The 18,773-nt window shown below is 42.4% G+C and overlaps 1 protein-coding gene across 1 annotated transcript; it reads left to right on the top strand.

The window, feature by feature from the left end:
* Positions 1-3,316: 3,316 nt before the first annotated feature.
* Positions 3,317-15,661, top strand: LOC129112506 (ATP-binding cassette sub-family D member 2-like). The gene is made up of 10 exons (XM_054624639.1): positions 3,317-4,400; positions 4,922-5,102; positions 5,566-5,687; positions 10,151-10,313; positions 10,729-10,823; positions 11,978-12,123; positions 13,177-13,322; positions 14,502-14,586; positions 15,183-15,308; positions 15,433-15,661. The coding sequence occupies exons 1-10, from the start codon at positions 3,456-3,458 to the stop codon at positions 15,635-15,637; spliced, it is 2,214 nt and encodes a 737-aa protein (XP_054480614.1). The 5' UTR covers positions 3,317-3,455; the 3' UTR covers positions 15,638-15,661.
* The last annotated feature ends 3,112 nt before the right edge of the window (positions 15,662-18,773 follow it).

The raw sequence follows: 18,773 nt of genomic DNA, 5'->3' as shown, positions 1-18,773 counted from the left end.
ATTAGTGTGAGATATACTAAAAATAATATTCTCTTTTTACTGCCTTGTTCTGGCCCAGCACTGCGGTGTCCCAGGATGGAAGGGAGCAGTGGGGAGGTAGCTGTGTCTGCGTCTGGCTTCTCTGCTGGAGGTTCAGATGCAGGGGGAATATTTCTGAGGAGACTAGTTGGATTTGGCCTAAATTGACAGATTTTATGCAGTTTCAAAATTCACAGTCACCATTGTGTAATATAGTTGGTTAAAGTATGATCTATGAAATACTTTGCAACACCACCTTGGCCTGATGAAGCTGATGAGGTGGAGGAGAAGGGGCTGAGGGGGTGGCTCATGGGTGGCAGGTAGTCAGACGCGCTGTTGTCTGAGAAGGCTGACTCCAGCACTGGTGACAGCTGGGGAACAAAAGAGTAAATTACTTTTTAACCAGAGGGTGCTTAGATTAGATTTATCCGTCCATTTATCTGCTTATCCTTTACAGGGTCCCAGGGGGCTTGTCAGGGCTAATACTTAGAGCCAGACAACCATTAAGATCACATTGATATCGGTAGGCAACAATTAACTTAACCTGCATTTATTTGACTGTGGAAGGAAGATTGTGGACTCAAAGAAACAAGACTAAACATGCAACCTCCACACATGAGGGCCCAGGCCAGCCAGCAGGAGTTGAACTCAGAACCCTTCTTGCTTGTGAGGCGTCAGTGCTAATCACTACCCCGCCCGTTTTCCAAAGAAGAAAAACTGCGAAAGGGAAGCTGGTAAGTGACTTACCTGCCCACACTTGAAGCCTTGAGGAATAACATGCTTTTTTTTCCTCTGTCCTTGAGCACTAGAAATTGACACAGAATACAATGAATGTTGGTAATGCGTTGAGTATTAATTCGTGAGGCATCGGATAATGTCTGCGCTGCGAGATACTGACTTTATAAGGCTGAAAACTACTTATTGGACCTTTAATTCATAAGCCAGAGGACTCAGCACTTGAATACCAATGATTTGAAGTCAGAATCTACCACTCTAAGAACGACATGCAGTTCAGAAATTCTATTTGATTCAAGGGTGATGGTGACAAAATCAAATGTGACAATAAAACCCATACTCCAGCTCTACCTGTACTGAGGCTCGCCCTCAATAAGATGCAGCTGGGATGGAGAGCAGGGGCTCATTGGAAGTACCAGGGGCTCATTTCTCCTATGCTTGGATCCTCCTTTATAGCTGCCAAGAACTGCCACTTTTGGAGGATCTGGAAAAACCCCACACATTGTTGGCTGATTTCATTTGCCATACTGAGAGTATGATGAGCACGTACATTAGTGAATCAGTGATCACATGTACAGTACCAGTCAAAAGTTTGGACACACCTTCTCATTCAACTACTTTGAAGAATCTAAAATATAAAACATATTCTGGTTTGTTGAGCATTTGTTTGTTTACCACATCATTCCATATGTGTTCCTTCATAGTTTGGATGTCTTCAATATTAATCTACAATGTAGAAAAAAATAAAAAATAAAAATAAAGAAAAACCATTGAATGAGAAGGTGTGTCCAAACTTTTGACTGGTACTGTATATATACGACACAGCGCATTTATATTTGCAAAACAGTGTTATTTGATGTTTAACTATTTGGAATAAACTTTATTTCATGTAACTGAGTCTGAGACATAACGTTTACCAGCAATCAGACATGTTTTATCTTTGTCATAAAGCCAGTATAAGGGAGGGGGTTACTATTCATTATTATTCTCCCTTTCAGCTTCTTTAGTTTGATTTTACAATACAACCGTTGCTTTATAATGTATAATGTCTAATTTGTACTTCTCACCTTTAATCTCTTTCTTAGCAGCTATCTGGTTGACGATAAACAAAGTCACCAGGTCCATACTACCAGAGCTGCTTTCTCGAGGGGATGCCGGCAGAGCAAGTCCCAAGTTTTTCAACTTGTGTTGCATTTTTCTCCTTTCAAAGAACTCCTGGGGGAAACAGTCACACCAGAACAGTCAGCTAAAAGTATACGAAGTTTATATATAAATATATGTTGTCTTATAAAGTCATGGACATGTAGGTTAGCTGTCACACCTTCTGTTTTTTTGCATCACTCTTCCCCACAAACCGGTTCCTGCAATGGAAGTCGTTACCACGTTAATGTCACATAGTCCAGCTCACGTTGACATCCACCTAAACACCCCCCCTCTCACCTAAACACCCCCACCTCTCTCACCTAAACACCCCCACCTCTCACCCACCCCCATCTCTCACCTAAACACCCCCCATCTCTCACCTAAACACCCCCCCCATCTCTCACCTAAACACCCCCATCTCTCACCTAAACACCCCCATCTCTCTAAACACCCCCACCTCTCACCTAAACACCCCCCATCTCTCACTCTCCTAAACACCCCCACCTCTCACCTAAACACCCCCACCTCTCACCTAAACACCCCCATCTCACCTCACCTAAACACCCCCATCTCTCACCTAAACACCCCCACTCTCTCACCTAAACACCCCCACCTCTCACCTAAACACCCCCCCACCTCTCTCACCTAAACACCCCCATCTCTCACCTCACCTCTCTCTCACCTAAACACCCCCACCTCTCACCTAAACACCCCCACCTCTCACCTAAACACCCCCACCTCTCACCTAAACACCCCCCCCATCTCTCTCACCTAAACACCCCCACCTCTCTCACCTAAACACCCCCACCTCTCACCTAAACACCCCCATCTCTCTCACCTAAACACCCCCACCTCTCACCTAAACACCCCCATCTCTCACCTAAACACCCCCATCTCTCACCTTGAGCCCCCGACCCAATTCATCCCCAACGACACCGACTACCAGTGAGGCAGTGGGGACGTCAGTGTGGTGAGTGTGGAAACACTGGTAACGTGAGTGAGCTTAATGGTTTTACTGGGTATGTTTAGGTTTCTAATGAAGTGCTTCAAACGATGTACTTTTCATATAAAAACCACTAATGTTAGATATCATAAATTACAGTAGATACAGACTACTGTGTCGCGGGCATCAAGCAACCAATCGTCGTCTTTCTCCTGCCGGGGTGCGACCAATGAAAAACGAGCCTGAACACGAATATGTCATCAAAGGCGGAAATAGGAACCGTCGAGCCATCAGGGGAAAAAAACGACAATAAGACCGGAAGTTAGGCACATCAACTTAACAAAATAAAGGCATACATTCGACGACACGTATCCGCCCACTGTAGGGAAAGTCGCCCTTGAGTTTTATTCTGAAATTCCATTCACCGGAAGTGGACTTGGTAGTAGTGTGTCCTGCTTGACAACGGTACAAAAAAAAGAGCAGGATGTAGCGGTACGTGTATCGGGCTCGCTTCATATCAAACCAACCACAAGAAGTCCGTCTCTCTGTTTATGTCGACGCGGTGAGTCTGGTTTGGGGGATGGGTAGCAGAGACGACTAACGTTTTTTTTGAAAAATGTCCAACATCCTCGATGCGGCGTCCAGAGTGAAATGGGACCGCACGGCTGCGGCCAAGAGAGCCGTGTTCCTCGCCGCTGCCGCCTACGGGGTGAAGATCCTGTACCCCATCATCTGCAGGCAGCTCAGGAAAAACAAAGACCCCAGGAACAGTCGCCGGCTTTCAAAGGCGGAGAACGGCTCCACCTGTTTGGTGAAAACACAAGTGTGTGCTGCGGCTCATAAAAAGCAGTCCCCCGGGGTGAACGCAGAGTTTTTCAAGCAGATCCTGGAGCTTGGTAAAATCCTCTTTCCCAAGCTGGTGTCCAAAGAGCTGGCTTTGCTCTGCTTGCACTCGGTGGCGTTGATATCGAGGACGTTTCTGTCTATTTACGTGGCCAGCTTGGACGGGAAGATAGTGAAAACGATAGTGGAGAAGGAACCCAGGAGCTTCATCTTCCAGCTGATGAAATGGCTCCTCATCGCCATCCCGGCCACGTTTGTCAACAGCGTCATCCGGTACCTGGAGTGCAAGCTGGCCCTGGCCTTCCGTACCCGGCTGGTGAACCATGCCTACCGGACCTACTTCACCGATCAGACCTACTACAGGGTCAGCAACATGGACGGGAGGCTCACCAACCCGGACCAGTCTCTCACCGAGGACGTGATGATGTTCTCCCAGTCGGTGGCCCACCTCTACTCCAACCTCACCAAGCCCATACTGGACGTGGTGCTGACCTCCTACACGCTGATACAGACAGCCAGGTCCAGGGGGGCCAACGCCAGCGGTCCGACCCTGCTGGCCGGGCTGGTGGTCTTTGCCACGGCTAAGGTCCTGCGTGCCTGCTCGCCCAAATTTGGCAAGCTGGTGGCCGAGGAGGCTCACAGGAAAGGCTACCTGCGCTATGTTCACTCCAGGATCATTGCAAACGCTGAGGAAATAGCTTTCTACAGGGGACACAAGGTATGCATGGCTGGATATGTAAAGTGTTGAGGTTGTGGCAGCCGTGCAGCAATATTACAGGCAACAATGAGGTGGTATTAAATGTGACCAGTACACAATACAACCACACAAGTAGATCCATATTTCTCCATTAATAGAACATCAGCTGGTATGTTTCTCAGTATGACAGATGAATGTGCATCATTACATTTACGTTAGACTACATAGATGGGTTGACTGTATTAGACAAATACGACAATTTAGCACTCAATTTTTTTTTATTTCTTTACCCTTTATTCCAACCGTGGCACTTCCACAAGAAAAATCCAGTTATAAACATGAGATTATCTTGATTGACCACATCCAATAACAAAGTTCATAAAGGGTCATAACACACAATCAGGCCAGTTGGTGATGACTTCAGTCCACACAGGTTCAAGCTCATATTAACCGAATGGTCGCATCCCAAACTATGTTCCATCAGAGAAAGGCAGGAAGTGACTATGATGCTTTGGTGTGTTGTGATATGTTGTCCTTCGCAGGTGGAGATGCGTCAGCTGCAGAAGTGCTACCAGACTCTGGCGGACCAGATGAACCTGATCCTGTCCAAGCGTCTCTGGTACATCATGGTCGAGCAGTTCCTCATGAAGTACGTGTGGAGCGCCAGCGGGCTCGTGATGGTGGCCGTGCCGATCATCACAGCTACCGGCTTCGCAGACAACAGTAAGGAGGCCTCGAGGTGCCCCACAGGGAACCTCAGTCTGTTTGACTGTGTCTGATAGTATCAGCTGCGTGGTACTTCTTTTTTAAGCGCCACTATGATATTTAGTTTAATTCTGTCACATGAGGGACATTAGCACCTCCAAACCAAACAGCTTCTGCTTCCTCCTCAAGCAGGGGGGCTTAAATACATGTGTGAGAACAGTCGCCGCCTCCCACACCTCCCCAGTGACACGACAGTGTCATCAAAAATGAAGCTACAACTGAGTCCCTTTGTTTGCTGAGGAGCACTACTGCTGTGCTTTGTTCCAGTGTCCCTGCTGATATTTAAATAACTTATTTCCATGGCATTCTAATGCTAGTAGGTACACGTGTGAGAGTACGTTGTCTATGGGATCAAAGGACAGAGATGCAGAATAAAAATTTGCTGTCTCACTCTCTCGCCTGTCCCCTTGTCTCCCTCTAGAAACAGCAGACGGGCGCACGCATGTGATGGTGAGCGAGAGGACGGAGGCTTTCACCACCGCACGCAACCTGTTGGCCTCAGGCGCTGACGCCATCGAGAGGATCATGTCCTCCTACAAAGAGGTGAGGACAAGGCATGCTGAAGTTAATGTCACTTTGCTGGAGCGCAGAGTCTTTTGTTTCTTAAGTTATTACAATGTGAGCTCCCTCCATCTCAGCCTAAGAGGATTTACCTCTTTTCACTCCAAAGATCAAAATAGAAAATACTCAACACACTAACACTTGAATACTTAATAGCAACACAAAAGTGATTAAAAGTTAAAAGTTAGTCTCCGCAAATGCATTTGATTGACCCATAGCGATACATAATATAAACTTATAAACTTCAATATAAACTTCTTTGAATGATCTTGCCATGCCCCTTGCAGTTGATTAACACGATAATGCTGGGACATCTATATCAGATTCATTAACCTACCTTTTACTGTGGCGTTCGGCACCTTTTGAATGGAGATGTGTAAAACTATAAAGGACCTTGCCCTCCCATGTGTCTTGATAACTGCTTTGCATGCTTGTTTGGAGCTGAAAACGACTAGCTGATTAACAGATAAGTCAGTTTTTGAGCAGAAATATCAAACATTCACTGGTTTGAGTTTCTTTCATGTCTTTTAAATCTCTTTGAGTTGTGGACTTTTGATCAGATAAAACAGGGCATTTGTAGGGCCTCTGGGGAAATGCGGTGGGATGTTTTCAAAATCTTTTAGCAGACCAGACAGTTCACAGATTAATCCAAAAATGTGTTATATTTTATGTCTATTCTTAAAGTGTGTATGTGTGTTTCCAATATTCATGGTAGGGCATTTTTCCCCAACCCTTTTTTATATACATTTTGCATTTAATTTCTAAAGATATAGAGTTACAGGCTACAGTTTTAGATATTCACACGACGGACAGATGTATGAGCATGTTTGGGTCACTTCACTGGCCCAGGGTTGAATGGAGAAGTACTTGGAACAGATGGGTGGGCGGATGAATACACAGATTGGCCGAATGATTGACAGATGCGTGCTGTACTGCCATCTCTCTCTCTCTCTCTCTCTCTCTCTCTCTCTCTCTCTCTCTCTCTCTCTCTCTCTCTCTCTCTCTCTACTTTCCCTCGTGTGACGATCACCGTGCATGCACAGGAATTTAGTTTGAGTCCTGTCTGAAAAAGCAAAGAATCACTGAATGAAAGGCCTCGTTCACCGGGGGCCAAATCCCAGATCTCTCATTGCATTTTAATCCCCCCCCCTCCCCAAAAAATAGCTAGACTCATTCATGCATTCTCTCTCTCAGGCTGCATTTTGTGGTCCATAAGAGGATTTGGCTGCAGCAAACTTGTGCTAAAGCTGTATTGCAGTACAGCTGTGTTTTGGGATATACTTGATTCAAGCTAGTCTGTCATTTTCTAAGTAACATATGTGTTGTGAACTTGCATGGCATGTCTCTGTGCTTGTGATGAAGAGGGGGAATCTAAACTCTTTTGATAGTGCTGGCTCCTTCATTAAGTGTGAGTAACCTTGTGCCACTACCCCCACCAGAATGTGCATGGCCAGAAACACACACACACTGTTGAGAAATCTTCAAGGCAATCATTTTTATTTCAGTAATGTGCAAATCTGCGGCAGAGCAGGTTGTCCCGAATGTTGTTTCATTTGAAGTCTCTGTTTGGAAGCACGTCCCTGGAGGACACAAATTTATAGCCTGTATTCAGCTCCGGTCTGACTGTTTGTTGAGTACAGTGTTGTTGTCACATGTGCAGCAGCCAGCAAGCCTCAGCACGCAAGGCCAAGGATGTGTGAGTGTGCAGTTTACCAGGCATTAAGAATGGAGCACATTCCTCAATCTGTATGCCCTGATCACGCCTCCCAACACTCTACCTGTTTAATAGGACAGTGTACTGTATGTGTATTGGTTTGCTGTTTGTGTGAGCGGTCAGATGGCCCTGTCACATGTTCCAGCTCATCCCAGTTTGTTACTCATCTTGAATACTCAGATTTGCTTTTTGGTATTCAAAGGCCTGTTCTATCCCCGTCTGGAATAGAGCTCTCCCTATTTACTTTGTGTGGTTGTTGTGGTTTTCCTTTCCTTTTTTTTCACCTTTTTTTCAGCATTAACAGTTGGCAATCAACAATCGCAAATTGGGTCTCAAAAAACAATATTTATCTAAATATTTTGTACAATTTACTCATCATTGTTCTGCGAAAAAGCTTTGCAGGACACTCTTACTAGAAAATGCTGTTTTAAGAGCAACTTATGTTTGTCTTAAGGGATCAAAATGATCAGGTTGGGAGGAAGCAGGCGGAATCTGTCCCCACCAACAACAAAAAATGGCATTCACTTGTGTGATATTTAGATTTGGGTGAAGTTGGTCCTCTGATATGTTTTAGGTCGCCTTCGATCTAATCGTGGTAAAACAAAATGGACACACAATCTTTTTATAGGCATCAATTCCTCAAGATTTAATCTTAATACGGCCACCCTGTAGGTCAGCCAGCAGAGTGCGTGTGCGTGTGTGTGTGTGCGTGTGTGTGCGTGTGTGTGTGCGTGTGTGTGTGTGTGTGTGTGTGTGTGTGTGTGTGTGTGTGTGTGTGATTGTCCAGAGCTCCTTCCCTCCCTTGGGGCTTAGCCTAGCTGTGAATAATCTTCCATCTGTTGCACTTTCGGCCTGCACTTCTGCATCTCTTTCTCACTTTCCTTTGCATCATGTGCCCAAAGGCTTTTGAGGTTAGGACTGGTCAGATGTTATCAATGATGGATTCCCAATCCCTTTAGAGTAGGGATGTCCAGTAATTATATTACTTTATTCCATGTTTGAACAAACAGTCAAAGTAGTGAAGGTGATGGTTTGTGCGAGTTGTAAATCAGGCAGCCATCACTATAAATCTCATAATTTACATGCGTATGTGAAGTAGTTATCAGAGTTATGATCAGTTACTTTCAGCAGCGCACTTGTGAATCTATTTCCAATAGCTCTCGAGATATGATCATAGATAACAGACTAACAAAGGGATGTGCAAACCGTGCTGCATTTGTGGTTTGCTGTCTTTCTTCTTTGAGCCAGTCACATCTCCAAAGCCCCACCTGATGTCCAGGGATTCCCAGAATTGGTGTTTGTTGTTTAATATAATCAAGCTGTGTCAACAGCCTGCATTGTCTCGCTGCAGGGTGCAGCACTAGAGCTAAAGCAAGAGGGTGAATTTGTCCCCTGTTTATTACATTTTTTCAGCATTTGAGTTACAAATCACTCACCGGTTGCTGATAAAGATCTCTATTGAGCTCCTTTTCCTTTTATACCTTAATGCATTTGGTGTTTATCCTGTGTTTACATCATTTTGTGCTATCTTTACAATTGCCTACTTATAAATGGAATTATATTTTGATATATTCTGTTTGTTACTTCATAATTTGTATAATTCTGAATATACTTTTTCATTCACCCATCTCTCAAAGACATCACACATTATGTACAGCAGTTTTTCAGATCAGTGTGGGTCTCAATGTGCATGCTCACTCTACAAACTGTTAACAAGCATAAAAACACTCGCAACTCTTAGAGATTATACCTAATCCAAGAGTACTATTCAGTCCATTAGCATTTAACACTATTAAACATTTTCGTGCACACACTAACACTCTTACCCAGTGGTCACCTTTTTGATTGAATTGATCAATAGCTTTAGTTAATTTAACTATTTATCCATTATTTTCTATTTCAACTGTTAATTCTATAATTTAGCCATCCATTTCAACTAAACATTACTTTAAGTCAGCTATATAAACCATTTTTTCATTACTCATAACTAACTGTTTCGGCAATATATCTGTCATATTTAGCTAATAATATTTCAACCATTTAGCTATTCATTATTTTTAGTTAACTATTTTAAAAATAATAATAAAAAATGTTTCATTGCTTTAAGATAACTATCTAAACCATATAGCTATCAATTATTATTATTAGCTAACTATTTTACAATAATCCTTACTTTAAGCTAACTATTTCAAACATTTAGCTATCCATGATTTTAAGCTAGCTGTTTTAACAATATATCTTACTTTAGCTAACTATTTCAGCCAAATTTCATTATTTTTTATTATTTCAACCGTTTAACCATTAAGTTTGGCTAACTGTTGCTTTTTAACTTTGAGCTGTTACTGTTAACGGTTTACTTTTTGCTATCAATTTCAAACATGTATCGTTTACCTGTCTGCTCGCTTGCTAGCTAGCTTTCACAAACTCTCAATCGCAACATATGTCTAGGTGTCATGGGTGACTCAATATATGTATGTGTATATTGTTTTTTTCTCATATTGTAATGACTAATGCAATAAGTGGATCTACTCTACAATTTCTCCACATACCCCCTGCTAACTGCAAAGGTACCCCTGGTTGAGAACAACGGCTTTAAAACACACACATTCAGAGTTTTATCAGCACATGACTGTGACATGTTACATAATCTGATCCTCTCTTGGGTTGAGTTAACATTCCTCTGCCTTTACACTGTAATGACCTTTGACCCTTTTCTTGTTTGTCGGTAAAGGTCACAGAGTTGGCAGGGTACACCGCACGGGTCCACAACATGTTTGTTGTATTCGAGGACGTCCAGAGGGGCGTTTACAAGCGCTCCTCTCTATCAACCACAACAGGAGCAGAGAAGAAGAGCAAGCCTGAGATGCACATAGATGGACCACTGGAGATAAAGGGTAGGCCCGATCTACTGTACGCACACCCAAACCTGCTTCTGTATTGAAATAAACTGTAAGAGAGAAAAAGGTAGTCACCACACACACTTGGTTACTGTTGCTATCACCAGCAGGATGATATTACACAATCAAAAGTATAAAGGTCAAAGGTTGGAATCAATGCACATATATCCATGTGTAAATATCCATTTGACCCCAGAACAAATCTCCTGTTAGAGAGCACAGTTATAAGCTAAGAGATAAGTAAAGTGGTTAAGAGGGATATATTTTTTTTTAAACCTCATAATTCCTACTATGTAGTATTATCTCATCCATATCCATGGTAATGCATCGACGGAGTCAAATCCTCAACTTCTGCTCTCATTCACTGTCATTCTATAATTCTCTTTCTGTCTTTTCTATTTTCTCTCTTCAGGTGAAGTGATAGACGTGGACAAGGGTATCGTGTGCGAGAATGTCCCAATTATTACGCCGAATGGGGACGTCGTCGTGTCTTGCCTGAATGTTAAGGTGAGAGAGCTTCACTCTAATCTCTTTTGTCTCCTTTTATTCTGACAATAAAATGGACATTAATATGAAAAGGCACCACATTGGTCATTTCATCTCCAGCACCAAACTCAAACTTAATATTACCCATTAATGTTTACTGATGCGTTTTGCAGGGGCTCAGTTTCAGCTGTTTGCCGAACCGTACTCCACCATCAGACTCCCTGAGGGCTGTTTTGGTCTATGTGGAGTTTATTAACATTTCTGAAGAATCCTCTGTGGTCTCATTAAGAAACAGATACATCCTCTGGGTCTTAACGATGTGTTCTGCTTCCCTTTCCTTTTTGCTCGGAGGATATTGTGGCGCTTAAATTTACAGATCAATGCCGACAAATAGTGAAATGTAGCTTTGAACATTTTAGTTGTGATAAATTCTAGAAAGAGTATGGCTTTTTATCTAGCAGCTCATGCTATCAGACCTCAGCTCATGCTGTCAGACCTCAGCTCATGCTGTCAGACCTCAGCACATGCTGTCAGACCTCAGCACATGCTATCAGACCTAAGTGATTGCGGATTTGAGGTCAATACACCTGCTGACATAGAGCTGGTAGATAGCAGGGGAATCTGTTGAGTCTGTGCTAATGCCCAAAAGTTTCAGACTACATGTAGAGTTCATACAGCAAATGTTCAGCTACTTCCTTCTTTTTCTCATAGTGTAAATAAATAAGTCTACTGCGACAGTGTGTGACGGCTGGTGTTGCGCATCTAATGAGATTTTGATTGCTTCTGCACTTTAAGAAACACAAAGAAACATATGGTGAGCTGCTGTTCTGTAACCCTGTTAGCTGCAGGCAAACTAAAGGGCATTAAGGATACCTCCCAACAGCCTGATCTGACTTCAGGCTAAAGCTCAGAATGGTTCAATTTCAGAGAAAGAACAGATCCTCTCTGAGGTGATATTTTGCCACTCCTCCTGTTTTGACATCTCAGATCTCCTGTTTGTAATGTTAAGTAGTCATATGCTGTATAGCATAGCTACAGGCCCACTGATGTTTCATATCTTTTCAGGGCTTTATATCTTACTGTTATCTGAATGATACTGTGGTTTGACTCATCTTAATAAATAATAATTTATTAAGATGATTCATTTATAATAATAAATTCCCTCTGTATTTCAGGTGGAAGAGGGCATGCACCTATTGATCACGGGGCCTAACGGCTGTGGGAAAAGCTCTCTGTTCAGGATCCTCAGCGGCTTGTGGCCCGTCTACGGGGGCCGCCTGTACAAACCCTCTCCCCAACATATGTTCTACATTCCTCAGAGGTATATACACAAACACACACTTTACTTTTTGTTATCCAACAGCGGGGAGTTGTAATAAAACAACTGTCGGGCTTGATTATTGTACTGGCGAGCCCTACTAGTAATTTAATCCTTTGTAACAATACCTGTTTGTGTGTGTGACCGACCAAGACAAACCAGAGCTCTGGCCACAGTGAAATATTTATTTATTTATGTTGTACTTTTCACGGCACTGCAGTCATTTGGCAGTGAATTGAGCATCATCAGTGTACCAGAATCAGCCGTGCATCCCCACTGTGCATCTCTTGTTCCAGTGATTTGACCTGAAAGATGGCTAGAATGATGTCACTACTGGCCTTGTAGGAATAAAAAAAGTACCTATTTCAGGCAACAAAAAATGATTTGACACCCATTTAAAGAACATTTTCTACTCTCTGCTATTCAAGTTCAAGAGGATTTTCTGCTTTCTTTTCTTATACAATCGTATGCTTAATATCTTGTTGGCTGGAATAAAAATATATATGAATAAGTCACTGTGGGTGCTGGAAAATGTTGTTTCAATACACTGACACATTTACAGACAAACAAGATAATGAAAATACTAGTGAATTGCAGCCATAAATACCATAAAGCGTTAAAACGTAACATCTATTGAGGACACATTAGGATGATTGTGTTGTCAATGCTCTTAATAGGTTAAGATAACTGATTAATCCTCCATTAAGGGAACAGGAGGACTGAACTGAATCCATCTAAGAAAAACCATCAAATGTAATCTTATCCAAGGTTGCTCAGATCTGCAGACTCAGCTGACTCCCTCCCGCAGAGCAGTGAATATTTTATACACAGTATGAGATGGCCACCTGACAGCTGTAAGAGAATCCAACACACCATCTACAATAGATACAACAGAGGTGTAATGGGTGTCTTTACCTCTCAGTTCTTGTTTTAAACATGTACCCTTTTGTACCCACACACACACACTTTGTCAGCTGTGTGGAGCACTTAATGAAATGAGGGGTTAACAAGGAAACACTCAGTGAATAAGGTGTGTGTTTGTGTGTGTTTCTCCAGGCCATACATGTCTATGGGTACACTGCGGGACCAGGTGATCTACCCAGACTCGGTGGAGGACATGGCTTCCAAAGGCCTCAGTGACAAGGACCTGGACACCATCTTGGACATAGTCAACCTCTACCACATTGTCACCAGAGAAGGAGGTAGGACAGTAATAAAGATAATAACTTACTGAGTGTTTTGAGAAAGATATATGAGATTGGAGAATTTAATTAAAACTTAAATAGCTCCGGTCACACTTTCTTTTTAAACCTTAAATTTAAAACTCCTAAAACAAACAAACTAGACAAAATAACCATGAGACCAAATAATTACCAACCAGACGAAATAATTTGACAAAACTAGACCAATGAACCATCATGCAGGAACCAACCATCATATAGTAAAAATAACCATCAGGCAGATTAAGCATTATGATGACAAAATAACCATAAACTCGTCAAAGTTGACCAAATATCCACCAGACAAAAATAACAATCAGCTAGACACAATAATTAGAAAAAAACATCAGACATATCAAATTGAGAGCTTGAAAGTTCAGGTTTTGACTTCTTTTTCCAGCGTTTAGGCAAATATTGACTTTTAAATCATTAAAATGCTTGCAAAAATATCCCTGCACAATTTAGCTGCAGAGCTTTGTTGGTGTTTTTGAGATCCCACAAACTAGGTTATGTATGTGCACCAGCCAGAATCTTGATGCGTAACACTTTGGTATTACTTTGTATTGCCTACACTTGAGTATGTGGTTAATTGGCAGCCGCTCTCCTCTCTTTAACAAACAAACAGGCCTATTGTTGTGAGCCAACCACTCTACGGAGCTCAGAGCTGCAAAACGGGGTTTAATGTATGAATGGCTGCACTGTGAAAACGTTGAGAAAGGTCTTGATCGCGCATTCAATCGAACTCACGCATATTGCAGTCACGTATCATCCGTCGTGGATGTTAGCACACATGGTTTATAACTGCAAGGACAATCCTGTTAAGTCTTTGAAAAATGTGACACAGAAAAACTGTCTGCCGTCTGCACCTAGACTGGTTAAACCTTTAAGAAAACATAACGCTGTTCCTCTCCTTTGTAATAACAGCTTCATAGAAGCAGTCTGTATAACCTGTCTGTTTACATTTCGATTATTCATGACATTGCTCAAAATTAATTTTTGTTTCCCATCATGCTCTAATACTGGTTCAGACATCTTTACCCTAATATGGATATAGTAGTAGTTGCTCTGAACATCTTAAATCCTAAAACATCACTGTCTTTAAAACAAACATGTTGGTAGCAATTGTTCTCAAGGTTGTGTAATGTTTTCTATTGCCTCCAGGCTGGGATGCTGAGCTGGACTGGAAGGACGTGCTGTCAGGAGGCGAGAAGCAGAGGATGGGCATGGCTCGCATGTTCTACCAGAAGTAAGTTCAAACGGGTTTTTTGTTTAGCTGACAGGCCAGTTTTCCACTTATTTGTCATATAGCTCCGCCATCAGGTCGAGATTGACACTCAGCCTCAGCTGCACGCTGTTTTTATTCTAGTTAGCCGATGTTAGCATGCTAACACGCTTAACTGAGATGGTGATGTTGGTAAACATCACACCTGCTAAACATCAGCATGCTAGCATTATCATTGTGAGCCTGTTGCCATGCTGCTGTTGGCATTTAGCTCACATCACACATGTGATAGGTGTGTGCTGCCTCACAGAGCAGCTAGCGTGGCTAGTGGCTGTCATGTTTCACCGTGTAATTCACTGTCATAAGACTGCAGAATTATTGGTTGAATAGAATGAATAAGACATTAAATATTATTCCTGCAGTCTGTTTTTTCATGGTTGTACTTGTTGTATTTATCAAAGTGAATGCAGAGTTGATGTTGTCATTTAAGTTAGCCTTTAATCAACAGTTGTTCATTTTCTTATTTAGCACATGTAGATGATCTCTCTAATTAGCTAATCTCCTTAGTCACTCACCGGATGGATAGCAACTATTGAAACAATGTCCCCTGTTTTCACCAGGCCTAAATATGCTCTGTTGGATGAGTGTACCAGCGCTGTGAGCATTGACGTGGAGGGGAAGATTTTCCAGACTGCTAAGGACGCCGGCATCTCCCTGCTCTCCATCACACACAGACCCTCCCTGTGGTACGACACAGCTAACAGATGATTTTCTAGTCCATTCATTATAAAAAGATATATTGTATTTAAATTTCTCCAGAAATGTGGTTGGTCCCATGCCCACTTTAAACCCTTCCCCTGTGCCCTCCAGGAAGTACCACACCCACCTGCTTCAGTTCGACGGGGAGGGAGGCTGGCGCTTCGAGCAGCTGGACACGGCGACGCGTCTCTCCCTCACCGAGGAGAAGCAGCGCCTGGAGACCCAGCTGGCCGGCATTCCCGAGATGCAGCATCGCCTCAACGAGCTGTGCAAGATCCTGGGGGACGACTCTGTCCTCAAAACAGCAGAGGAATGAGACAGGAAGGGGGAGGGAAGGTGGGGGAAGAGGCCCAGAGGGGGAAAGAGTCAAGGGGGGAGGGAGTGAAAGAGACAAAGAGGCAATGAAAGAATAAGAAGTCTGTAGGGGTTTGTGGGTGTTATCTCCAGGCTTAGGTTTTCTTTTTGCTTGTTTAGATTTTTCTCTTCTCTCTCCTGTTAAAGCAGAAGAGCTCTTAATGTCAGTCTTTCAGCTCTCCTTTCCTCCTCTCCCTCTTCTTTTAATCCCTCCTTTTGCCCCTACACCAACCCGAGAGAGGTGGAGGGAGGAAAGTGAAGTGGATTCACAAGTATTATCCTCTCTTCCTGCACACATCGGCCGCATACTCAGTAGTAGATCTTTAAAAAGTTTGGTTTTAGTGCGCGTCATTTTCATGATCAGTCTGCTGCAGCTCAAAGTGGCAAAACGGTTTAAAAAAAAAAAAAAAAAAAAAAAAAAATCAAAATGAACCGAGATAATTTATTTGTTTGTTTGTTTGTTTGTTTCATAGCACTTTAATCTGCTTTTAGAGAGCTGTTTCTGTTTGTTGTGGTAGCTCACAGTCAAATAAGGTGATAGCTGCATTTTAGCTGGAAAACTTTTGATGTAGAAACACTCATCATTGTCCGCAACAGTATTCCACACCCAGTATACTGGGTTGTGCAGGATTCCACTTTTGTCATAATTTAGCAGTTGATTTTAGTTTATACTGAACTCAATGTGTTCTCTTAGTTTTTGAGAGGTCAAAAGAGACTATTTTTCATGATGTCACATTATGCCTTTGTTAGATTTTTTTTTTGTGTCTAGCCGCAGTACAATCCCTCTCCTTACCTCATCTTAGCCTTTGTTTGGACCCATGAACCACAGCTGTGGGCTCAGTTGTAGGCAGCAAATAAATCAGAGCCCACTGAGGGTCTATTATTAGAGCCATTAATGATGCAGGTCCGACTCCACAACTATAGGTTTCTGGTTTACTAAACAAACACAATTGGCTAAAGAGGCCCTCTTCAAAAAAAAACGACCCTGGACAGTCCGGTCTATGAATAGTCCCACATATACTGTATATGGATGAACAGGTAGATTCACACTATGTAACTGCCGGGTACACGTACATGCACCTGCCACCTGTTAAAGTCCCCCCCTTGTTGACACAGAACACAGTCGTGTGTCTGCTGTGCGTGCCAGATGCCCTGCTGAGACTCTGCTTTGTCAGCAGTGCTCTGTTGGTCCATTTGAGCCTGTTTGGATGCACACTATGGCAGGATGCTACAGGACAATGGGCCAATACATTATGCTAATTTACTCAAAGGACACTTCATTCAAATTTGATGACTGCGTAAGAAATACTGCGGTCAACGTCATTATTTCTCAGTGGATTATCTTTTAATATCATGAGGTGCGTTTACATGCACTGATGATATTCCAAGTTATTATGTTAAAATATATGAGGCCTTACTCGAATTAGTGTATTCTAACATAGGGCTAATATTCCGTAGTAGTACAGTTAGAAGTCAGGCAGGTTGGGATTTAATTTTTGTCTCAAGGACACTTCAGTACGTTGGTTGCTTCATGACTTATGGTGGCATACATCTCGGCTACATACAGGAACAAAATTGGTTCGATGGGTTTCCCTCAATTAGCCTCCATGTTTGTTACCAGCAACTCATCTGAAGTGGTGATACTGTGAAATCTGATATTTGTTACATGAGTATCATTTTTGTTCTTATCAACAAAAGTCCTAAACGCTGTGTGTTCTCATGTGGTGGTTTCTAAGCTGTGGTTGTGGCTGCTTTGACAGTTAGCTCCTTTCGTGGTTCAGACCTTTGTGTGTGTGCTCACTGAGTCCTACATTAAGAGTTTTAGGAAAAGTAAATTAGGCAGTTTTGCCTATTTTGAGAGGGGATTAGGGTTTATGGAGTTTTCTTTTTTTAAGGTTTCATGCATTGAATTGGTCTAAAGATACCAAGAAATACAAATGATCACTGCATTTTTTTAAATGCACCCAAAAAATGGCATTTTCCTCATTTATAACCTCCTTTAGTACATTAAAGAGTCAATTAAATGTGTGGAAGCAGTTTTGGAACATGAATATGGTGAAATCTGAATGTATTTGCACCACACACAGGACTCAATCCATGTCACTCTGAAGCGGCACAGTGTATTATCAAGTCATCTCACTGTTTGGAACACCACTATTTTGTTATTATGCCTCTGTTTGGTTAACACGCCACCATGACTGGTGCAGATAGAACGGACAATCGGTCACACCATCAGCAGAATACAAACCAGTGCACTGCTGTGTTTCAAACCACAACCTTAGGCTTTTTGTCGTGTGCAGAGAAATAAGTAAATGAGTACCGGTTTTAAGTAAATGCACCTGCGTCAACTGCTTTGTTATGGAACTCATAATGTAAATAGTCGAGTACCTCTCCCTCAGGCCTTTTGTTAGTCTGAGCTGGGGCTGCATCCAAAGTGTAACATCTCTGCTCCATTGAGCTGTTTGAAAGCTCCCCTTTTGGCTTTTAGTGAACAGTTAAAGTAAAAGAACTCAAGTCCGCTTGGATGCAGCCATGCTCTGCACAGGATGATGGCTGCTAGGTTACAGAAGGACAAATGCAGATTATCTATCCCCTCCAAAATGTGACTTGAGAAGAAAAATAACTAATTAAAAATAGAAATGTTAATGCATCCCTTTAATATCTTAAGGGGTGTGGAATGCTCTCTGATGGTCTTGTATTATAATCTGGACTGCAAAAAAATATATTCACTTTCATTCGGCACGCGAGAGAGCATCACGCTGGCAGGCCTTTTCAACAGCGTTCAGCACTGGACTTTCTGACCTGAAATAAGTTCTCTTTGTGTGCCGACAGTCAGACCCTGTTGACAGGAGGCCAGACGAGCCACCGAATGACACACGAGTCTGACAGTGACACTAGAAAATGAGGTCAGCTCAAGAGCACACAGTGTCTGACGTTCATTGGCACGACAGTAGTTTCAATAGTTAAAAAAATATATACTATTTCGTCTTTGAAAGGATGGGGTAATAAATGATGAGGTGCAATTTTCCCAGCATGCTTCATGCTTCATCTTTATTTTTTTGCCAAAATAATGTGTTATTATACATTTTTGCCTAATA

Source organism: Anoplopoma fimbria, chromosome 23 (genome assembly GCF_027596085.1).
Source record: "Anoplopoma fimbria isolate UVic2021 breed Golden Eagle Sablefish chromosome 23, Afim_UVic_2022, whole genome shotgun sequence".
Classification (NCBI taxonomy): domain Eukaryota; kingdom Metazoa; phylum Chordata; class Actinopteri; order Perciformes; family Anoplopomatidae; genus Anoplopoma; species Anoplopoma fimbria.
This window is presented reverse-complemented; position numbering and strand designations above follow the sequence as displayed.